Raw genomic sequence first — 23877 nt, forward strand, 5'->3', positions numbered from 1 at the left:
AGGAAGGGAGAGGGGGGCTCTGGACATCAGATACGAGGCAGCAACTCTAGATCTGGGAAATAACAGCAGTCGGTATTGTTGGAAGTGGGGGTGGATCCAGGCATCCCAAGCAAGGACAACTGTGTGTCCAAGATGAGGGTGGCTGGGGCGGAGGACTCATTTGTTTTCAATGGCCAAAGCTAAAGCCAGAGGGCTGGCGTGGAGCTGCTGGCAGAATACGGGCTTAGCATGGTGAGACCCTGCTCGGCACACTGCGGGAGGGGACGTAATAATCACTGGCTCCACACAGACACACCAAAGCTCCTTTTGTCTTTAGTGGCAGGGGCTGTGTTAAGGCTTGCCAGTGACCTGTCATAGCTCTTGCTTGGATCTCGGCACTTAGAAGCTGAAGTAAAAGGATCACTGCAGTTTGTAGTCAGCCGGGACCACAGAAATGGGGCATGCCAGCCTGGGCTACACAGCGAGGCCCTATACCTTCAATAAAATTAAAAAATAAAGAAGAGTATGTTTGTTAGCTGGAAAGAGTTAAAATGTTCAATGAAAATTTATATGAGGGGGCAGACAACTAATTCTATATACAAGTAAGAATAAATATAGATTTCCTACTAGGAGTTAAGAGGTTGGTAGTGGCTCAGTGTGTAAAAGCAGTTGCCAGGAAAGCCCGAGGGTCTGAGTTTGATCCTTCAGATCCCACGGGGAGGTGGATGGAGAGAACTGGTTCCACAAACATGTCCTCTGATCTTCACACACATGCCGTGGCATGCACGTCTTATATACACATACACACAGATAATAAATAAAAATGACAATAACATAATTGTACAGCAGTGAGATGGCTCTGGGGGTCAAGTTATCCAAGGTCTCACACATACATACACACACACCATACACCATTAAAATAACATAGCACAGAACATAAAAAAAACAAAAACAAAAAAACACATGAACTTGTGATTTGGCGAACACCACTACAGAACTGCATCTGTGAACTATGTTTTGATGAGCTATAGATTATTCTCAAGATTTTAACATTACCTCAAAGTTTACAATCATTATATGTAAGAGCTATGTCTCCTGGAAGAGAAATGATAAACTAAAAAGTCCGTCCTGAGAAAAGCAACACTGACTGAGTGTGCTTCCACACAGTCTTCCCCAACATGCAGACGAGCCTTTCAGGAAAACAGAAAGATTGGGGTGGGGGCGGGCAACTGCAACTTGAAACTGGGAGCTGGGGGCGGGGTGGGGATAGCAGTTGGCTCTTGGTCTCTCTCAAGCCACACTCAGGCCTCTTTTTCAGTTTACACTACCAGTGAGCAAACGTTATCGTTATCACCGAGGGGCCAGGAAGGGCCAGCTCCCCTTCCGTGTATTTGCTTAAGATATGAAGGTTAAGCAGTCATTGTGCTCATAAAAGCCGGGCACTTTCAGGCCTATTTGAGGTCTCCGTTTACCTCCAAGTGACTAAGCCTGAAGCCAAAGACAGACAAGAACTGGGCTGATCAAAGGCTGGGCTGTCATTAAGTGAAAATGACGGAAGATGAAAGGCTGGCGGCCACTTCAAAGGTCCAGAAGTGCATAGCAGGGTAGTGGGGCAGGCACAGGCTGCAGCTTAATGGACAGGAAGGCATTCCTGCAGCCACACACATCCCCACACGCTATATAAAACACAGTGTAACACAGGCAGGATCCGGTGCCTGGATAGGCGAAGGAGAAGGGAAACATTGTTTCTATACTGGTCCATTTTTGTTTTCTTTTGTTTTCTTTTCTTTTTTCTTTTTCTTTAAAACCAATCAGATCCAAGGACAGTTTGAAAAAGTTGGCACCTCAGGTGGCAAGCACAATCCCACCACAGCAGGTTTTTGTTGGCCTCACAGCCAGCAGCTCAAGCCATGTCAACCCTGGGAGTGGGTGGATACAGTCCTAAGTCTCCATTCCCAGCAGTCTGATGAGGAGAGCTAGTGAGCGTGCTGCCCTGGCCTGGGACTGGCCCTCAGCTTTTGCATTAGAATTGGCACAGAGCCACCCTGTGAGAAACCTAGGCTGGCTGAGCCCCCCACGATACCTCCAATCCATCCCAGCCATTCCTTTCCACCCCTGCATCTCAGCATCCATGAGCTGCAGAAGCAGAAGTGTGACTAGACCCTTAAACGCTCACACACACTCTTCCCTAAAACAGACGCCCTGGACTGACTTTAATACTCTTAACCGCAGTCCTGGTCACGCTGACGGCTTTTGGGGAGATTGACAGGGTCTAAGGGAAGATAAGATCCATGCAGAGGAGAGAGCAGCCCACTGTGCTCGGAATGAAGACTCAACCCCAGGAAGCATCCAGGAGTCTCTCTAGAGCTGTTAAGAGCGGAGGAGGCTCCATGCATTGCATGTGCAGTTGGTGAGTATTGTCAGGCGAGGCAAGCTCTATCATTTGAGGGAAATGGAGACCAAAGTGGCTCAATAATATACCCATGGTCACACACTCTGGATAAATGAAAACCTGGAATGCCACCCAGGCCTGACTCAAAAGATCACATTTGCAATATCTGTGCCCCTCAGGGGTGTGTGACAGAGCATGCCCTTAGCAGGGGAGCAGAAGTTTGCCCGTGAACAGATCCTGCAGGCCAGTGATGTAGAGACAAGCACACCTTTACTTGCTGTGTGCCCTCTCTCCGCTCACTTCCAAACTTGCCACCATGAAAACCCGCTTACACTCCAACTTAATTAAAAGCTGCCATTTAGCTGGGCATTGTGGTGTTCACCTTTAATTCGGGAGCCAGAGGCAAGCAGATCTCTGAGAACTCAAAGGCAATCTGGACCACATAATGAGTTCCAGGATAGCCCGACACACACTGTCTCAGTATACACACCTCCAACGGGGTGCTTTGTATGCTGAGCCTCAGAGCTAATGACAAGGACTGAGCTAGGTGTGAGGATCCACTGGGACAGCAGTTAAGATGGTTGTGAGTCATGTGGGTGCTGGGAACTAAAACCAAGGCCCCTCTGCACAAGCTGCCAGTACTCCTAACCACTGCCTGGGCCATCCCTCCAGCACTCTGAGCTCTCATTTTAGGAACAAAGACCTCCAAGGAATGAGACCCTCTTTACCTCTTTACAAGGCATATGCATCTAAGGTTTTGCATAAAGTCATTATCCTCTTGCCCTGTTTCTTGAGAGACTGGCCCACACAGTCCATTGCTAAATTCCCACCACCTAAGAAATGGGTGGTAAAACTCTAGAAAATAAATTATAGAGATGCTCCCCATAGACGTTCCCACACCTCAGCAACTCAGACACCTTCCTGGCAATGTCTCGCCCCAGTGTCACTGACTGCAGAGGCTGCCTGTGCTCCTCCAGCTCTTCTTTAAAGCCTCCCTGACAGAGCTTATTGAAACATCTCCCTTGCTACAATGTTCCTAAATTGGTGGGAATTAGACTAATGAAGAAATAAAGCAAAAGTGAAATGTTTCTATTTGGGATGCTCTAGCTGTATGAGCATCTGGTAAATTAAATGGATGAGTGGTTTCCAGCCACGGCTCTGCTATGTCCTAATGAGTTCTCTGGGTCTCTGGTCTCTTTATACTATTAACCTCAAGGGTCTAGCAGGTGGTTCAACTCACTTCAATCATGCTTTCTAGGCACTGTGGCAGCAATCCCCAGCACCCTCCATCACAGACCCCATCCTCTGAGATACAGAAGCAACAGTGGGCTGCACCTGAGGACTCTTGTGTTCTCCCTTGTTTCCCACTGGAACTGTCATCTTAGAACAACCCACTATACTCACACTCGTGTATTTCAGCAGATAACCTCAGATAGCAAACACGGCAACCTTTCTGCTCTATGCAGATCCACTGGTATGGATCTTAACAGTGGCTGAATGCAGAGAGAGTGACCTTGCACATATCCAATCCCACTGGCTCCATACACCCCACATGGGTGCATTCTCTCACAAAAATGCCATAGCACTGTCAACATGTTGGGGTGGGGAGATGTCTGTGACTTCCAGTCAGTCAGTGTCTTGGAATCCACAGAAACAGGAGAGATGGGCACAGGGATAGAGGGAAGCTTTAACTGCAGAGATTAGCTTCGGTACACTCAGAGGGAAGCAGGGCATTCTTCCGGCTAACCTCCTAATGATGTTTAAGCATCCACAGAGCTGCTGCCACCCTCCTCAGAGTGAGTGCCCTGAAGATTCACCTCTGGAAGCTCCTCCTTCCATGACGTGATACTTACAGACTGTGGCTATGAAGTGAGTGATAAGACACAGCAAATGCTGTGATTCGGGTAAGTGCCTCAAAGGCCATGTGGTCAAGGCTGGATCCCCAGTCTGTGAGTGGGAGGAAGTTAGGTTGTTGGGCCTTGAAGGGGGTGTGGCTTCTTAGCCGCCATGTGCACCCAATACAACATGCTGCCTCACCACTGGCCCAGTGCAACAGGACCAAGTGACCAGGATTGAAACCCAAAGTAGACCTTTTCCTTAGTAAGCGTGTTCTCTCAGATGCTTTATCACGGCTGAGAAGCTAACACATCTAGACAGGTGCGTCTCTCTGGAATCCCAACATGCCAAGGGCTTTACCTTCTGACCCAAAATATTTTTCAAATCTATTGGGGACAGAAGCATCACTTGTGATAGCAATGTGTGACCACATGTGTTAGAAAATTCACCATGGTAGTGCATCTCACTTATATCTGGAGATCCACAACCTAGCTTCACGACAACTGAAACACAACTATAAAGTGTCTGGTGCTATTGTTCACGGCTTTGGGTTAGATGATGCCTGCTTCTGAGATTTTTAGAAATGTTTTATCTCCACCTTGAATTATACAAAACATCAGGGAACTAAAAGCGTCATCTAGACACCAATAACAAACCACACTGGTACTGCCCCTGGGACCATGACATTTTCCTATGTCAGCTGTTGTCACTGCTGCTGTAATGATAGCTGAACCCAGAACATGACTAATGCAGGGAAATTCTTCTCAACCCAAAGAAAGAAAGAAATCATACAAAAATAAATGAATCATATTACCCACCCACCCCCATGCCACCCCCACCACTACCACCAGTCAAAACAAAATGCCCACCTACATGGGTGGACACATATGCAACCCCTGGTCATATCCCTAAAGGTTCTGTTGTTCTCCTCCTGCTGTATTGTTACTTGTCTGTTGCTGTGATAAAGCCCCTTGACCAAGGCCATTTGCAGAAGAAACAGTTTATTTGGGCTAAGGTTCTAGAGGGTCCATCACAGCATGGAGGCAGGAAACAGAGAGACCACATCTGTAAACACAAATGCAAGCAGAACTCGGGGAGGAGAAAACAGCTAGTGGGGTGAAACTTTTCATCTTGAAGCCTGTGCCCAGAGAGTGACATATTTCCTCCTGCTAGGCTGTGCTACCTAAACCTCCCCAAAGAACACCACCCGCTGGGCACCAAGTGTTCAAGCCATCACAGAGATCTAGCACAGATGGGGTTTTCAGAGCCTTTAAAACACTAACAGGCATTTTAGGGTGCCATTTACTCCCTGTTCTCTAAGCATCACCGTGGGATCTCTTCCGCCAGGGCTTTCTGCATCCATCCAGCAGAAAGCCACTCACACAGATACATATGAGGGAATCATCAAGCCTGTGAAGAGAGGTGAGGAGCAGCAGCCAGTGCTCCGAGCAGCTGACTGTTTTACACAACATTTGGGTGAATGAGCCAAGCCAAACAAGATAAAGATAAGGCCAAAGACATCAGGGGTCCCAGGGTGACACCCCAGATACGTCTGCCCTGTAGCCAGAGGGAGCACTCTCTAACCTCACTCTCCTGCACACTTGCTTATGACCCGACTTGCACATAGCACTGCACATGTGCTCCTGGCAAAGAGAACACACAAACGTATAGATTCATATCAATGTGTCCTCCTCCTAGACCACCACCTTGCCCTCTCTGCCCAGTCTTTGCTCTCACTGACCTGCCTTCAAGAAACTTAGACTTTAAGATGCTGTGATGGAGAGAAAGAGGCTTTAGCTCTGAAAGTGGATCTAATCAAATGATGGTTGCCATTATGTAAACAGTCAACTTTACTGTGATTTGAATTCTCCTTCTTCCAAAGAAAATCATCACTAGCCACAAGCTATTTCAGACTCCACCTGTGCATCGGGCCTCAGACTAATCTAGAAAGAGAAAGCCATTCAGTTTTATAGGAACGCTTCTCCAAGGCTGCCCTGCTCCTGGAGGGCAGAGAGTGCCTCGTCAGAGGAGTGGGTCCAGTGTGTCACCATGAAGCTCAACAGCAGGTGGAACTGACTTTATGACATCCTGTGGCAAAGACGTGTCACACAGCTCTGGGGAACAAATACTGGATGAGACAGGCTTTCCCTACGCATCCCAGGCTGCCCTGGAAGTTCTCATCCTCCTGCTGCCTCAGCCTCAGATGACAGAGTAAGGAACCATACACAGCCTAAAAGACCCTTTATCTCTGACTGATACTCAACTAAGATAAATGTGTATAAACTGTAAAATAATCACTTAAAAACAGAAGGTACAGTCTAGAGATGCTAGGGCCAAGCGCTCATAATGAAAAGCGGGGTCATTTGACTTCCCCAAATGATGACCCTGAACAAAACCCCCAGGTGAGCTTTCTGGTAGTTATCGTGATTCACCAGAACTAAGCAGCTCCACTCAAACCTGGTTAAACCTCCAGGGCTAAACAGCTCCATCCACAACCCACCACCGAATGCCATGAAGTCAGACTCCAGCCATCTCTTGCTTTGAGGTCTCCCAGTTCACAAAACCTTGTTTCTTAGTCACAACAAACTCAAAATTCTAACTTGATGGGCCAGCAAGATGGTTCAGTGGGGAACGGTGATTGGCAATCATGCCTGATTACCCAGGTTCAATAGCCCCCCCCCCAGGCTATAGCATGTGTGCCATACATGCACACAAAATAATTAAAATATAATTACACTTGTAAAAGTAAAATTCTCATATAATATGATGCTGTTTTTAATGAAAAGGAGAGGAAAAAAGTGATAAAGCCTTCCCTTGAGCAGTTACTGACATCTCAGTAAAAGCTCAGGGAAAGAAGGAAAGGCACGCGGGTGGAGAGCCCAGGCCAGGATCCAAGGGAAGCCTGGGATTTGCATTTCATTTTGAAAGCACCAAAATCTTAGAGTGGCATCTTAGAGTAAGCTCTTGAGAGAGGGGCATTACCACCCCTCCCCCACACACCTCAGGCATAATCTTTCTCCTTTTAATATTTTTTAATTGAAGAAATTGTTTTCATTCAATATAACTTCCCCTCCCCAGTTCTTCCTCACCTCCCTACCAGCCAATTTTATGATATGTTCTCTTTTTTCTCTTTCATAAAAAGAGACAAAACCAAAAACCAAGAAACACGCGCACGCGCACACACAAACTCCTCAAAAACAAAAAAACGCAAAAACGAAAATGAAATCAAACAACCAAAAGACCTATAGGGCAAAAAAATACCAAAGCAAAATCAAACAAAAAGTCTCTGAAATACCACAGAGTTCACTTTGTATTATTGCCAAACACAGGGCATGTGGCCTGCCCTGGTGTGTGACTGATACACCCAGTGACATGCCATTGAAGGAAACAGTTTTTCCATTTGCATGTAGTTTCTTACTTAGGGGTGGGACCCTGGCTGGCTGGAATCTGTGAAGGTCTTGTGCATACTGCCATAGTCTCTGAGTTCAGATGTGCACCAGCCCTGTTGTGTCTGGAAGATACTATTTCCTTCAGGGAAAAAAAAAAAGACTCCTCCTGAGTTAACCAGACCTACACGCTTTCTCTTACATGTGGGTGTTAGCTTTTCAGCTTTTGCTATGTGTGCTACAAACTGAATAACTACAGGGCTTTAGGTACCTGGTAAGGGATCAGGGAGAAGGGCAGAGTCTCCCAAGAAGGACCAATAAAGTACAAGATTATGGAGAGATAAAGGGGGAACTAGAATCAACTAGAAACTAGGAGATTAAATAGGGAGGGAGATGGGAGAGCACGAATATGGGAAGGATAACTAGAGGTCACTTGAAGAACCACAAGGACACTTCCTAAAACATAAACATATATGAAAGGAATCTAGATGGTGTCACCAAATAAGAGAGGAAGACAGTGCTCCAACTAGACATGCCACTAAGTAAAACTACCAGTGCTAGGTTAGGAATGGATTATATTTTGTGGAGTTGTTGGCCAAGGGGGTCCCATGATGCCCCACCCACCCCCAAACATCACAAACTATTGCTCAAAGCTACTGGTTGCTCTCCATGATGATGATGTCCTATCAGTGAAGAAAACACTTACGTCATCAAATATGAAGAAGCCGAGCTGGCGCCCAGCTAGAAGCTTCACCCCTACTGACTAGCATCTGCAGTTCTGGAAGGTACTTTGCATACCACTGGAAGAGAAGGGAGCTATCAATATCACCCAGTTACACACCCTGTAATCCACAACAGTGGCCTGCTTGTGAGATATATTGGTGCAATCGTGGCACAAATGTTACAGAAGTAACCAACCAGTTTCTAGTGGATTCAAGGCCCAGTCCATGAGAAGGACTCCACATCTGACATTGCTAAAGTAGCCAATACCCTGAGCGCACATTGGCCATAGGCCAAAGGGAAAACCAAATACTATTATTCTGCCATACACAGCAATAAAATAACTTGTAAGGACAAACTGCTATATACATAGCTCTGTCTAGCACTCAGTCCTCATCAGAGTAGCTTCTTTTTGTAGTAGATGGAAAATAACACAGAGACCCTCAACTGGACAATGTGTACACAGTAAAAGACTTCAGAGAAATGTCTTTATCACACTCCAGTCCTTCAAGGTTCAGAGATCTATGAAGAACAGGAAGTGGAAAGGTTAAGAGTCAGGCATTATCTTTAAAGGTCTGAGAAGAATACAGAACTAAACCATTCTAGGGACTTCTTAAGCTCACTGAATTTTCTTATTCTAAATGCATTTTGTTCCCAATGCATTGGGAGTCCTAATGAATCATACAACCTTTTAAAATCAAAAAGTTGCTACCACTGCAAAAAATGTTACCTCCTAACACCATTGCTACATGCGACTCTTAGACTGTGGCCATAGTTAATAAACCAAATAAAGACCGCACACCTTTAAGATTCTAATGTTTGTTTGTTTGTTTGTTTGTTTGTTTGTTTAAAAAAACCTTCACAGGACCATAGAGATGTCCATTCATCTCTATATCCTATAGCTTGCAAACAAAACTAGTGACCTTCCAAGTTTGTATGTGACTATTGCCAACTGCCAATGGTCTATTGGCTCCTAGGCATCCACCTATAATGGTAACACCTGCCCTAATCTTCTGCATGGGCCTGCTCTGTCCCTACCACTGGAGTTTACGCTGGCATCTTGAGGTTTTTTTGTTTTTTTTTTTTTTAATTTATTTATTTATTATATGTAAGTACACTATAGCTGTCTTCAGACACTCCAGAAGAGGGCATCAGATCTCGTTACAGATGGTTGTGAGCCACCATGTGGTTGCTGGGATTTGAACTCCAGACCTTCGGAAGAGCAGTCGGGTGCTCTTACCCACTGAGCCATCTCTCCAGCCCCCATCTTGAGGTTTATATATCTGGTAAACAGCTGTATCCCCAGCACATAAAACAATGCCTGAAACACAACTGAACAGAAGCGATCTCCCACAGACAACAAGGTCAGTTACAGGTGGATCAACATCAAGACATCAGGCATCAGGACAAGCAGGGCAACTGCATCCCAAACAGCGTTCATCAATGCTTCCTGCACAGACTGAGGTTCCCACCCTTTACCCGCTGCGCCTCACCTGCACACCTCCCTTTCTGCTTGGTTTCCTCCCGGAACAGCCTTCAAAGAGTTAAGGAAGCCCAGAGAGGGTTTAGAGAGACGGCTGAGCAGGCTGCTCTCACAGGACCTGATCCACTCCTACCACCTATTGGAGACACACCCACATTAAGCTCAAGATACCTGGGACCCCTGATGTCAAGGAAGAGAAACCTATGTGTTGGTTCCATGTCTCAAGAGCACGAGGCTACGGCCTCTTGTGGGCTCCAGTATGAGTGCTGAGAGGCCCCAAGGCCCACTTCTTTGGCGCAAGCATCTTGTAATGTCCTTTCTGCAAGTATTCTTAGTACTTTTCATTCTTTTAAACTGGCATTTGGTGACCTGGCAAGACCTAGTAGGAGCCTGCTTAATATACAAAAACTAAATGTTACCAATAATATTAAAGTGAAGGCTATTCATGAATTCAAAAAAAAATGTATGCTACAGTTATTCGCTCGAGGTAAAAATGAAAACAACTTAGAGCCGAGGTCAAATAAGTAATTCTGGGGTTGCTCCCCCAGTCTTAGTCTCAATTCTGTATAATAAAATAGTGGGCTGGAGAGATGGCTCAGTGGGTAAGAGCACCTGACTGCTCTTCCGAAGGTCTGGAGTTCAAATCCCAGCAACCACATGGTGGCTCACAACCATCCGTAATGAGATCTGACTCCCTCTTCTGGAGTGTCTAAAGACAGCTATAGTGTACTTACATATATATTTTATATATAAAATAGTAATTAAAAAATAAATAAAATAGTACATTTTTACCATAAAATTAAGAATAAAATAACATACAAATATTTCTCAAAAAGTTAGCAGTGGGTTCCTTGGGTTCAGGAACGATGGTAGCTAGCAGCCCCCTAAAAATTCACCATACAGGTTAAGTAAGTCTTGGTAAAGAAACAAGTGGAGTCCAAAAATTACAAAAACTGTAAAAAAAAAAAAAAAAGTCAGCAGTATGACCTCATGTTTGCCCTTTCATAAAACCATACTGTCTCACAAATGTCTCAAAGACACTGCTGCCCCCAACCTCACCGAAGACTGGTGGTCAAAAAAAAAATTTTTTTTAATTAAAAAAAAAATTGTGCTTGCTGTAAAATTTTTATGTTTAAAATTGTATAGTTCCCTTTTTTTTCTATTCAAAATCTGTACTAATCTGTGTCATAAAAAAAAGTTAGCACAAAAAAATTAAAAAGCACTTACCCACCCCCCTATAAACTTTATAATTCAACTTCCTTGTATAATTTCAATAAGAAACTGGGACTAAGTCAAGTCTAAATGGGCATTCGAACTCCCAAGTTCAAAAGGCTCTTAAAAAAAAAAATCAACAAGCCTGTCAGTATTGTATCTCAACTGTGTGTTTTCTTATTCTCCTACCAGGTATCCCTGTCCTTCCTGACCCCACTCTTTGCAGGGCTGAACCCCACCCAGCAAGCACCCACATCAGTTGGTTCACAATTGCCTGACACTCCCTTCTGGCCTCTGCATGCACCACAGACAAATGCACGAATACACATATGTAAACATAAACATCATTGTTTTTTTTTAAAGAAAAAAACTCTAGTTATTGAGGCTGGAGTTTGCTCAGTCAGATGAATATTTGCAAGCCCGAGGACCCAAGTCAGGAGACTGAAGGCTGAATGGAAGGCTCAGCAGTTAAAAGCACTTGTGGCTACTGTGGAGGAGCACCAGGTTGTGGAGGAGCACCAGGTTGTGGAGGAGCACCAGGTTGGCTCCCAGCCCCCAGGTAGTGACTCATAACCACCTGTAACTCCAGTTCCAGAGGCTCCGGCACCTTCTTCTGGCCTCAACAGGCACTGCTCACCAGTGACACACAGATATACTATGCAAGCAAACATTCAAACACATAAAAATAAATCATTTTTAAAGAGTGGTGCGATGGCTTGGTATCCTAGCAACAGGGTGGCTGAGACAAGAGCACCTGTAAGTCAGCCAGCCTAGAATAACAGGGGAGCCCCAGGTCCCACAGACAAGAACTAAGACGTGTAAACTGGGCAGGCCACTATAACCATTGTATGACCTTGTCCAGGACTTTCCAAGGGGTTATGTGACCAGAAACCAGATCACAGAACATGCACTGAACTGTCACAATGGCCTCAGTCAATGTGCATAATCAATACATGTGACCAACATATTCCTTTTTCTTTTTCCATTGCCATGTGTGTTATATGCATGTTCTTTGAATGTGGTATGTGGTGTGTGTGTGTGTGTGTGTGTGTGTGTGTGTGTGTGTGCAGGTATACATGTGTCTGCGTGCATGTGGAGGCCTGGTGTTGGTAATAGGCACATTCAAGCACTCCTCCACATTATTCATTGAGAGGCAAGGTCTCTCAATCAGACTCAGCTCACCAATATGGCTAGTCCCAGTAGTGGGCCACAATGCCCACTTGGCTTCTAACAATTTAAACTTTGGTCCTCTGGCATATGCAGCAAGCCCTTTAGGCACTGGGCTCTCTCCTCAGCCTTGAAAAACAATTCTGTTTGTTGGTTTGCTTTTTGAGACAGGGTCTCTCTATGTAGTCCTAGCAGGTTGACCTCAAATTCACAGATATCCTCCTGCCTCTGTCTCTCAAGTGCTGGGATTATTAAAGGTACACGCTACTGTGATGCCTAGCTCTCTAAAAACAATTCTTAAAAAATATTTAGATGACAGTGGATTGAGGAACAAGGGGCCAGAATGCAAGCAGGCGTTAAGTTAATTTTCTCCTTCCTGTAACTCGGACAGCAAAGCGGAGTCTTACACCCCCCACAGCTGAAGAGGATCTCAGAGAAGGGAGTGAAGTTCTGCATCATCATAAAGAGAAAAACCAGGAGAGGAAGGAGAAACAGCTCTTAATCCCTGAGTCCCACAGAGTTGGGACCATGAGCCTGGTGGATAAGCTGGACTTTCACAGAGTCAGGAGGAAGGAAGGAGGGGAGGAAGGGAAGGAGAGGAGGAGGGAGAAAGGGTGGGAGGGAGGGAAGGAGGGAGTTCAGAGGAGTTTGTAGATGGGAAAGCAAGATGTCCCTTGACTTCTGCACAAAAGCTGTGGTATCTGTGCAAACATATACAAACACACACACACACACACACATGCTAAAAAAAAGTGCATTGAAAATAGCTTTTAAAATGCATAGTAAGAATGAAAGAACATGGGTAAATAAAAGTGCTTACAATAATAAAATAAAAATTCAAGTTATCCCGACTCTGGGATGGTGCAGCCATAGAATGAAGATGAGAAAAACTGCTCAAAAGCTGCACTCATGGCCCTCTTCATTATCAGGGAGGGAACATGGCCACTGCCCAACTGGATTATGGGTAGTGCAAACAACTCTGCTGAACTGTTTGGCAGCTCACATCTGCATGAAAACAAGACATACCGAGAGTTCACACATCTGCATTGAAAACATGACATGCCAGAGTTTGTTCTATTAAAGTCCAGTCACTAGCCAAGAGGAAAACAGGCGCTGTTTTCATGGGAAACAGGCGTAAGATTAAGAACAAAGCATGTGGATAATGCTTTTTCATTCATAACTCTAGCAGAGGCATGAAGCTTGTGATGGCTGTTCTTGGTTGTCAACTTGACTACATCTGGAATTAACTAAAACCCGAAATGGCCTGGCACACCTGTGAGGGATTTTTTTTCCCCTTAATTAAATCATCTGAAGTGGAAAGACTCATTTCCAATTCTGATCTTTGAACTAGGAAGCTACACCTTTAATTCAGATCTTTTGACATGCAAAGATCCTCCTTTCATCTGGCCCTCACCTTCTGTTGGCAGCCCATAAAAAAGAAAGGGGAAGCCTGCTCGCTCTGCCTGCTTGCTCTCACTCTTGCTGGCAAGTCTACTATTCCTTCACTGGCATTAGAGCCCACTTCTTCAGGACCTCAGTGTATGCTGAAGAGCCACTGAACTACTACTGGGTTCTTAGACCTTTTGTTGGTAGACAACCACTAGTGGACTAGCAGGACGTCAGCCTGGAAATTCTAATAAATCCAATGGATGGATGGATGGATGGATGGACAGATGGACAGACAGACAGACAGATGGATAGCTTGATTTTGTTCCTCTAGAAATAAAACCATGACTAATTCACAACTATTGCTGAAAACAATGTCCCCTTCTTGCCCCCACAAAGCTGAGAGAGCAGTGTTCGGAAGATGGCTCTGTCTAAGCTCTTCTGTGTCTCAGCCCACAGGAGGCTGTTGCTACAGCAAAGCTGACATGTCACATGTCAGCCTTAAGCCACCTGCCTATAATCAGTCTCCCCACTCAGGTCCCAATTTAGTCCGGCATCCAAGTGTCACCCGACTGGCATCACCACAAGTGCCACCCAACTGCACTCTCCAAGATGGTCTGGATGTACATCCTTCCATCAGTATGGGAGGGAGAAGGACTTGAAAAGGTGGTGGGAATGTGAATGAAATACCAGCTGGGAAAAAACTCCAACTGGAGCATCAGGAGATGTTTAACAGCCAGCGAATGAACAGGAATCAATCCGAGAACTGAGGGAGGCGGCCTTCCCTGCTGCAGCCTGGCTGCCCATGGGAAAGACAGCAGCAGCACTTCAGGGCCATTGAGCCACTTCACAAGAACTCATTAAGGCACAAGAGCTCAGGGTGAGAGCATGTGCTGTGCATGTGTGAAGACCCTTGGCCTCCACCCCCAGCGTATTCCGCAACCCCCAAAAGACGGCAGGCAGAGTAACTCCAATTACATGCAGCTAGAACAGCAAAAGAAGACAAAACAAAGCCCCTCTGCCCGGGCTGGCGCTATGGCTCAGCAGGTAAGAGCACTCTTCTGGCCTCCCTTGGCGCCATGCCCACATACACACACACACACACACACACACACACAATTAAAAATAAAAATAAAATATTTTTCAAAATCCATTCACAGCTGAGGCATGGTGGTGTGCTCCTTCAATCCAGAACTCTGCAGCTAGAGAGGCAGGTGGACCTTTGTGTGTTTGAAAGCCGGCCTGGTTTACACAGTGGGTTCTAGGCCAGCCAGGGCTACAAAGCCTGTCACAAATAAATAAATACAATGGACTTTCTACTTTTGGGGGATTTGTTTTGGAGACCTGGTTTCTCTGTGTATAGCACTTACTGTCCTGGAACTCACTCTGTAGACCAGGCTGGCCTTGAACTCAGAGATCTGCCTGCCTCTACCTCCTTGAGTGCTGGGATTAAAGGCGTGCGCCACCACCCAGCTAGATTTTCTACTTTTACTCGGGTAAACGGACTTCCCTTTCAACTCGAAGTGAGTCACAATGTTATTATTAAAAAATATTCTACACGAGACCCAAAGTTAAAACAACCCACAGAATTTGAAGGTTGATGTAGTAGTGAGATGGATGGCTCAGCAGTTAAGAACGCTTTCCAGACCTCAGTTGGCAGTTGGCTCCCCAGCACCCACCTCAGTGGCTCAGAGCAACCTTTAATTCCAGCTAGAGAGATGCTATGACGGCCACCTCTTCTGGCCTCCATCAGCATCCAACCACACACAAACACACTAATATAAACGAGACTTTAAAATTCTTAAAAAGTCGGCACAGTGAGGCAAACAGGCAGAAAGAATTCTCAGAACTTCTAGAACACTGGTGGGCAGATGGCCCAGCAGGAAGGGCACTTGCCACGCAAGCCCTGGGACCCACATAAAGGTGGAAGAAGAAAGCTGACCCTCCGACTGCCACCCATGGGCACGGCACACACAAGCCCCTGCCCCATATCATACGCATGATTTGAAAATCAAAATAAACAGACAAAAAACCCTGGGGCTCAGAGGTGGTGGAGATTAAGACTGCTCGCTGCTTAGAGGAGAGTTTGTTTCCCAGCTGACATGTTGGGCACTCACAACTGCCTATGACCCCAGCTCCCTCTATTATAGAGGGGTCACCCTCTATTGGTCTCCTCGGGCACCTGCGTGTGTGTGTGTGTGTGTGTGTGTGTGTGTGTGTGTGCTTGCACACACCCGCGAGTGTATATTAGAAAACTTATTCCCTTTTTTAAAAATAAAAGTAAAGTTAGCAAGCATGTGACATCCACTTGGGAGCGAGAGCCCGGCAGGCCTGTGCAGGGGAGTGAGTGTGGCACCAACAGAAGAGAAATCATTTTTAAAATAAAGCACGTGCATTCGTGGGGGAAGGGGGCGTGTCGCAGGAGGACAACTCACTTATGACTTCTTTTTCAAATAAAAAAGGGAGGAGGCCTGCTTCACACTACCGGCTTCTACTGCTGAGCAAGGCGAAAAAATAATTACCATGAGCTAAATATACAAATAGCATTAAATATAAACTGTCATTAAATAAACATTAAATACATAGAGATGAGGCAGATACAGCCAGCTACATTCCCCGGGAAGACTTTTTAATATATATTTGTATACAAACAACGAGCTAAATCTGGATCTAATTTCTTCATGACAAAACCCAGTTTTCTGCCTCATTCTGGCAGTGGAGCAGAACTAAGCTTCACTGAGAGGCTCTGAACACACCACGGAGACTCCTCCCTCCCCCTCTTTCCTTTTACATTTATTTAGGAAGTGGGCGGGGCGGGGGGTGCGTGTGTCCTGGAAGGCAGAGAACAGCTTTTGGGAGACAGTTCTCTCTTTCCCCCATGTGGGTCCCAGGGATTGAAACCGGGTCATCACTGGGCTCGGCTCTAAGTACCTTTACCCACCGAGCAATCTCCTCTGCCCAGAGATCTCTTTATAACCACACTGCATGACTTTTAAAAACTTGTTTCCCAGCAGTGAACCCAGACACCCCAGGAACACAAGGCAGAGGAGGAAGGGGGGGGGCGACGCTGCCTTCTAGGGCTGCCTTCTAACAAGCCAAATGCTGGCTCCCACAGATACAGCCAAGTCAAACAATCCTTCCAGAAGGGGACTGAGAATTATGGGCGTGGAGCTGGAAGGAAGGAGGCTCTAATCACACCTTCCGGGCACAAGCTGTAATTAGGAGGAACAAGGACAGAAGTGTTCGGCACTCACCTGGGCTTTTATCAATCCCCTCCCATTCATATTCATTCTCTCTCTCTCTCTCTCTCTCTCTCTCTCTCTCTCTCTCTCTGTTCACACACAGGCACACACAGGTACACACACACACACACACACACACACACACACCTGTGAAATGTTAAAGTTGAACAAATCTCCACAGTAAAATGGCTACAGATGCACCACCAGGGAATGCGTCTGGATAAAGACCGTGTCACCTGATCTGTGGGTAGGGCTGGGGACCAGCCCTGGGACTTGTGGCCTGGCGCTTGTGGCCTTTTCACTCAACAGCATTGGAGGCTCCCAAGCCTCCTCAGACAAAGAATAATGAAGCTGGGCCTCCATCAACCTGTTGCTGGTAGACTGGCAAGAAACCAAAGAGACCCGTGCCCAGACTCGCACGGCCTCAATCTGCTGTGCCGCTCAAGTGCCTCTGTTCCCTTCCGGTCCAGACCGGGAAGATGGATCTGAGTGCAGCCTGCAGTGAAACAAGTGTAATTATGTTCTAAAACAGCCAACGGCTCTAAGCCTCGAGCAGCTCTCCATGCCATCTCTGGAACTTCAAGCCCATCACAATATGCACTTTATCCCTACTTTCTCCCAAGACAAATCACACTATTAAATTAAAAGGAGAGAATTCTTCTACCAAATTACACACTAATGGCTCTTAACCTATAATTGAAGAATCACTAACAGCAGTTTACAGCCACGGCCAACCGTGAGCATTCATTAGCATCTAAGTTTTCAGAACTTAGTAATTATGTAAATATGGCTGTCCACCATCTTGAAACATCCCACACTCCTCTGCTTCCTGAAGGACTCACTCTTGGGGACCTGGCCCCTAGCTAGGGCCTTTCCTTCTTCCTCCAACCCCATCCTACCCCAACCGTCTACAGTGGCAGGGAGAGAAACTTCTAGAAGGCTGGTCATCTACAGCCAGAATCACGGCTCTTCCTTGGACATCAAACAAGTCTCGGAACCTGGACCAGTTGGCATCAGGACAATGCACTGTGGGCTGCGCGTCGCCTGGCCCCACCCTCCAGCATCACTTCCTGAGGATGTGAGCAGAGGAGAGGCACTAACTCTGGAAAGGTCGGGATGGGAAGAAGAGGCCCAGAGACGGGTGGAATTCCCTGGGCTCCAACCTCAGCTCAGCCCTGCAACAAACTATGAATCCATCTGAACAGAGAGACGCTCTGGCCCTCAGTTTCATTAGCAAAATAAAGCGAAGGTATGAAGTGATGTCTGAGGCCCTGCTTGGCTCTGTGGTGATGAGTTAATTAGAGAAAACACAACAGTTTATAATTAAAGACTGCATTATACAGCAGTGACCACAGCCCGGGGGGAAGGCCTGCAGACCTTTTACCACTTCCTGGAGCCCAAGAAGGCCCTGAGCTATGCCTTGGGGTTGTGCCAGTCACCAAGGCAGCAGCTCTGCCCTCATGAGGCTTCTGACCTTCCAGTGGGGTGGGTACACTCGCTCACTCGCTTGGGAGTTCAAAGGGGAAAGGAAAGGGAGGGCTGGCTGGGGCTGCCCTATGTCTCTTTTATGGACACAAAGGCAAAAGTGTGCTTCTGTAGGTACCATGGGATCAATTGGAAGCATAAAGCAGGATGCAGTGGTTAGCTGTGGGGCGTGGTGGTAAGAGGCCATGAGGCTTCTGAGCTTATTCACCAACACAAGCAAGTCTACTAAGTCACTCATCATTAGCATAGAAACTGGTTCTCACGAGTTAGACAGATCTTCTGTTTCAATACCTCAGACTCCCCAGAACCAGCACTGGGGTATCTGCTTCCCTTTATTGGCCTTTCAATCCTCCTCCGAAGTGACTATGAAGGCAGGCATCAGGATGGGGTTGCCATGCAGGGAGCAGCCCCAGCCATTTAGAACAGGTCTGGGTACATGGGGCACCTCCGTGGGAGAAAGTGGATTTAGCAGAAGATAATGTAGGCTCTGGTCCAAGACCTCAAGGAGGTCAGGCAACCCAGAGTGGATTCAAAAGTAAGATGCAGGGGTTCTTGTGTGCTACAGGGTAGGCGCTGGCCCATCCTCGTGGCGGCCGCTGAGAGAAGGAAGGCAGTGAGGACACAGTTCCCCTGACACATCCAGGGTTGTCGTTGCACCAACCTGGACAAGCGAAGCTTCCCACCTACACCTTCACTACTAAAGCCAATGGGACAAACACTGAGTCTGTCCCCTGCTGACAGGCAGGACACTGGCCTGTGCCCCAGATGAAATCAAATGCCACCTACCCCCGTCCACACGTGTTCCACACCACTGCCCTGGCACGCTGGAGGGCTGGCAGGTTCAATGCAAACAATTGCAGCGTACCTCATTTAAACTGTACCAACTTCTCCTCTGCTTTGTTTGTTTGTTTGTTTGTTTGTTTGTTTGAGACAGGCTGTCTATAGAGCCCTGGCTGTCCTCACTATAGACTGGCCTGGAGTGTAGACTGGCTAGCCTGGAACTCATAGAGATCCACCTGCCTCTGCCTCCTCTGGGCTGGGATTAAAGGCATGCACCTCCAGGCTTAGCTGTGTTCGCACTGTTTACAGGAGAGAACGCCATGTATGATTGGTACCCATCCTTCCACACAGCCCTCGCAGTGGAGACCAGATGTGTGTGGTGTTTACAGCGAGGAAACCAGAGGACATAAACAACTGGCTCTGAGCACTACTCAGGTTTTGCTGCGCTTTTCTTAATTTCCTGTGTATTTATTTTGGTGTTAGAATAATATTACCTTTCATAATAAGGAAAACAGGAGCAGATGTTTAAACTAAACAGATGATAGCCTGGGATCCCACGCATCCACTCGGCTCTCAGCTTCTAGGTCTGCTCTTCCAAACATCGAAGGAAACAGGACAGCTAACTGTTGGCATTTGTGCTTTCTGTGGAACCACACACCCACCTGGGGGAGCTGCAGAACTTCCTCCTGGGACACAAGGAAGGAACCACTGTCCTAGCAGCCTCTACGTGCCTCACCCGGGCCAGCCAGGCACTCTGTTTTGTTTTTTAAAGATTATTTGTTGACAAAGAAATCACATTAAAAGTTTTGAGCTTTCGATGTGGATTCTTTTTTTCTTTTCTTTTTTTTTTTTTTTTTTTAAAGACAATGCATGAATCCCAGCAGAAATCGCGTCTGGTGGCTTCTGGAGAATCCAGCCTTTGAGACGAGAGGGTTTGGAAGCTGAGAAGCTGAGGTGCTTTTTATATGTAGAGGAAACTTGTCAAAGTAAAGTGATATCTTATTTTTAAAAAGGCAAAACAACAACAAAACCCCTTTAAATGAGATTTTTCCCCCATAAAGTTAATTTTAAAGCAGGCTTGAGAGAGAAAGGGTATGTTTTCAACAACTTAAGAAGCAGATCTTAAACTTTTACACGAACACAACCAACTCTGCTCCCTCTTTTAACTTCTGTTCAAGACAAAGCAGACAACTCTCTAGGATTACTAGGTGAGAGACCCCAGAGCCTGCTGCCCACAGCAGGAAGACACCAGGAAAGACTCCCGGCAGCCCCAGGTCTCTCCCTGCCCGGCCAGTGCCACAACTCAGCCCCATTACCCTGGTCTCAAATCGCACGTAGGTAAGATTCCAAAAGATGGGATTGGGGTTTTCTCCAGAGAAGCTTAACTTACTACAGGGAGTGCCCAGGGGAAGGGGAGGTGATGGGCAAATCTAGGGGTGGGGGTATTTTCCACTTTCTTCAGCCTTCCGGCTGCTTATGGTGTAATTGCCAGGGACTGGGGTTGGAGGGAGCCTGTCTCACTGTCAGCTCTCTGCACAGGAAATGGGGCGGCAGACAAAGAGCCCGGCCTGGGCTCCCTGACACCAGGCCCTGCCAGTCCCACAAACCTCACAGGAAAAAAACCCCTTGATGCCTGAGACAATGGCTCAGGAAAACAACAACTTACTGTGGCTTTCTGCTGTTGTTCCTCTACCACATGAAATTCAGAGCAAGGGTCCACACCGAACACTGTACACGGTGATACGTTTAAAAATAAGTCCCAAGGCCCCTCCCCTCTACTCCAGCACCCACATGTTTAACTTCTCCTTACTTCTGTAAATTCCTACTTATGCATAAAATGCCAACAAAATCAAAAGAGAAAAATCACTTATAATGTAACGATCTTGTCAGACCTTGCTAGTACATCACAAGTAAACTTTTAACAGCGTGTCTCCTCCAGCCCTCCCCGGCTGCCACCCTCCTGCCGGGCAAAAGCGAACTGTCCTGAAATGGTACACAACTCTCTTTCCACTCGCTCCACCATCACAAGAAAGACAAGAAAATGTTCATAAGCCAGTCAAAGCCCCCCTCCAAAGGAGGAGTGGCCATCACAAAAGCAAAGAGTACATTCTAGAACATCTACCTTCATAGCACAGAACGCCGATATTGTTGTTCATCTTGTCCAAGTATTGGTAGTTCAACAGGTCCATCTTCATAAACAGCATTTATCTGTCCGGCTAGCAAAGAAAAACAGTTCTTTGCTTTCACCCCCAAAGAGAAAGTTTCAAAATTCAGTCTTAGCTGAGTAGCTCCAGGCTCTCCTAAAACTTCAGGAAGACAGAGGCCCAGCCTCAGGAGATCAAAACAAAGTATGTAAAAGGTTTTTAAAAATCATACACACACACACACACACACAAAAATCAGACTCAAACAAAACCCGTCAAGGGCTTGTGGAAGGTGTCTGATTGTGTCTTCTATTCGGCTTTAAAAAATCATTTCAGAAGACTTCTCGAGCCCGTCTTGGGGGTTTAAAAAGAAAGCAGTAAAAAAGAAAAACACAAAGCACATTTCTCAGGACAAAGGCACTCTCCCTCACAGCCCGCTGCAAGCTGACTGCACTGACATGCGGGCTATGCTTGGTATGACTCGTATGTAAACCAGCTTCCTCTGCTTTTGGGAGGGGGTAGAGGGCTGCTGTGAGCATGCTCACTGGAGCCTCGGCTCAGGCTCCAGGCGCTGCAGAATTAGCAGGAAGCAGAAAGAGGCGGGGGCAGTGAGGCACAGGGGGTGAGGAGAGCCTTTCCTCCCCGGAGCCAGAGGCCGGCAGAGGCAGAGGCCGAGGAAGTAAACCCCAGCAAGTTTGTGGGTGTTTTGTTTGTGGGGGAGGCTAAGCACAAAGTTTAAAAAAGAAAATCTGCTGTGGAAGCAAAGTACAGGGAATTTAACTTTCCGTGACTTCGTTGCAAGGGCTGGGAATCCAGGGCTTCCACAGGGGTGTGCTCTGTTTGGTACAAGGTTTCTTTGTTTCTTTGTAAGATGGGTTTATTAAGTCCAGGGACACAGCGAGTGTTTACATTTTCTTTTTTTTTTTTTTTTTTTTTTTTTTTTAAAGATTTTATTTATTTATTTATTATATGTAAGTACATTGTAGCTGTCTTCAGGTCTCATTATGGGTGGTTGTGAGCCACCATGTGGTTGCTGGGATTTGAACTCAGGACCTCTGGAAGAACAATCAGTGCTCTTAACCGCTGAGCCATCTCTCCAGCCCGAGTGTTTACATTTTCAAAGTCAATGTTACATGTAACTTCCTTCCTAAACTCTGTAGCTGTACAGATGGACAGGACACCAGAGGCAAATCCGTCCTCAGAAGAGTAAACAGATCTGGGGACAAGTGAGTGGCCTACAGGTCTCTCTCTCCCTCTCTCCCTCCCTCTCTCTCTCTCTCTCTCTCTCTCTCTCTCTCTCTCTCTCTCTGTGTCTGTCTGTCTCTCTCTCTCGCTCTCTCTCTGTCTCTCTGTCTCTCTGTCTCTGTCTCTCTCTCTCTCTCTCTCTCTCTCTCACACACACACACACACACAAACACACACACACACACACACAAACGGGGGAGTGGGGAGCTGGCTGGAGAGGTGGTTCCGAGCACTGGCCACTTTTGCAGAACACTTGAGTTCAGTACCCAGCACTCATAAGCACCTGTAACTCTATTTCCATGGAACCTGACTCCCTCTTCTGGCCTCCATGGGTACCGCATGCAATGACACACAGACATTGGAAAAAAAAAATGTACAAAAAAAAAAAAATACTTTTTAAAAATCTGTTTTCCAAACTCATCTGGGAGGTTGTGACCAATCATGGAAACTTTAAAAATGTTCCAAGTTCAAATCCAGAGCAGTGCTGAGCTTCATCAGCATCATGGAAGAAAGGAAAAGACCTGCTCTAAGTGACTCTGCTGCAGCCTGGCAGAGTGGCACCAGCCTGTAATTCTAGCAGTCGGAATCCGAGGGAGAGGAACTGCCACAAGTTCCAAGACCTCTCTGGGCTACTGTCAGCTCTGTCACACCTTCCCAAGACTTCATTACAGTCACTTATTTTAAGATTGAAGCAATCCCCTACAGATGGAGGGGTACACACAAAACGCTTAGCAACTTCTCCTCCATGACTCAACATCAAATATGATGGTTTGTAGGCAAGGGGACACCAAGCTCAATCCCAGGGACCTATGTGGTAAACGGAAAGAACAAACTCCCCCCAAAGTCAGACGCAGACATGCTCAGCTTCCGTGTCCCCCCCCCCCCCAAAGATGGGGTCTCACTTTAAAGCCCTGGCTGTCCTGGAACTCACTATGTAGATGTGACTGACCTCAGACTCACAGAGATCCGCCTGCCTCTGCCCATCCAGTGCAGGGATTAAAGCTGTGTGCCACCATGCCTGCTCAGACACGCTCAGCTTTAAATGGCTGGCTGTTTTCATATTTCTCCACAATGCTCATCAACCCACGAGGGGTGTTTTCCTGATGCAATGAAGGTGAAGGAGGAAGCTCTCCACTTTAAAGTGAAAAGGCAAGATAATAATCCCTGGGAAGATATATGTCCTTTTTTTAAAGAGCTATTTTTATTTTTAATTATGTGTATAGAGTGGAGGCTGTGCATGTGACGCAGGTACCTACAGAGTCCAGAAGAGTTCTTGGAACCCCTGGAGCTAGAGTTACAGACAGCGATGAGCTGCCCAATGTGGCAGCTGGGAACGGAACTAGGATCCTCCGTAAGAGCAGAACGTGTTACAAACCACTCTGTTGTCCCTTCAGCTCCTATGCATCTTGTTGGTGATGGT

The 23877-nt window shown here is 46.5% G+C and overlaps 1 protein-coding gene across 4 annotated transcripts in view; it reads right to left on the reverse strand.

Annotated features, from left to right (window-relative positions):
- Nucleotides 1-23877, reverse strand: part of Vgll4 (vestigial like family member 4) — a 109387-nt gene that overhangs the window by 39506 nt on the left and 46004 nt on the right. The window contains exon 1 of one of the 4 annotated variants that reach the window (NM_177683.3): nucleotides 21191-21695. The exons of 2 other annotated variants lie outside the window; for them this stretch is intronic. In NM_177683.3, the coding sequence (NP_808351.1) occupies nucleotides 21191-21272 (82 nt within the window). In that variant the 5' untranslated portion in view covers nucleotides 21273-21695. Of the gene's footprint in view, nucleotides 1-903; nucleotides 911-21190; nucleotides 21696-23877 lie in introns of those variants that run through there. One more of the 4 variants, XM_006506012.2, reaches the window with a different exon arrangement.

This window comes from Mus musculus, chromosome 6 (genome assembly GCF_000001635.26).
Source record: "Mus musculus strain C57BL/6J chromosome 6, GRCm38.p6 C57BL/6J".
NCBI lineage: Eukaryota > Metazoa > Chordata > Mammalia > Rodentia > Muridae > Mus > Mus musculus.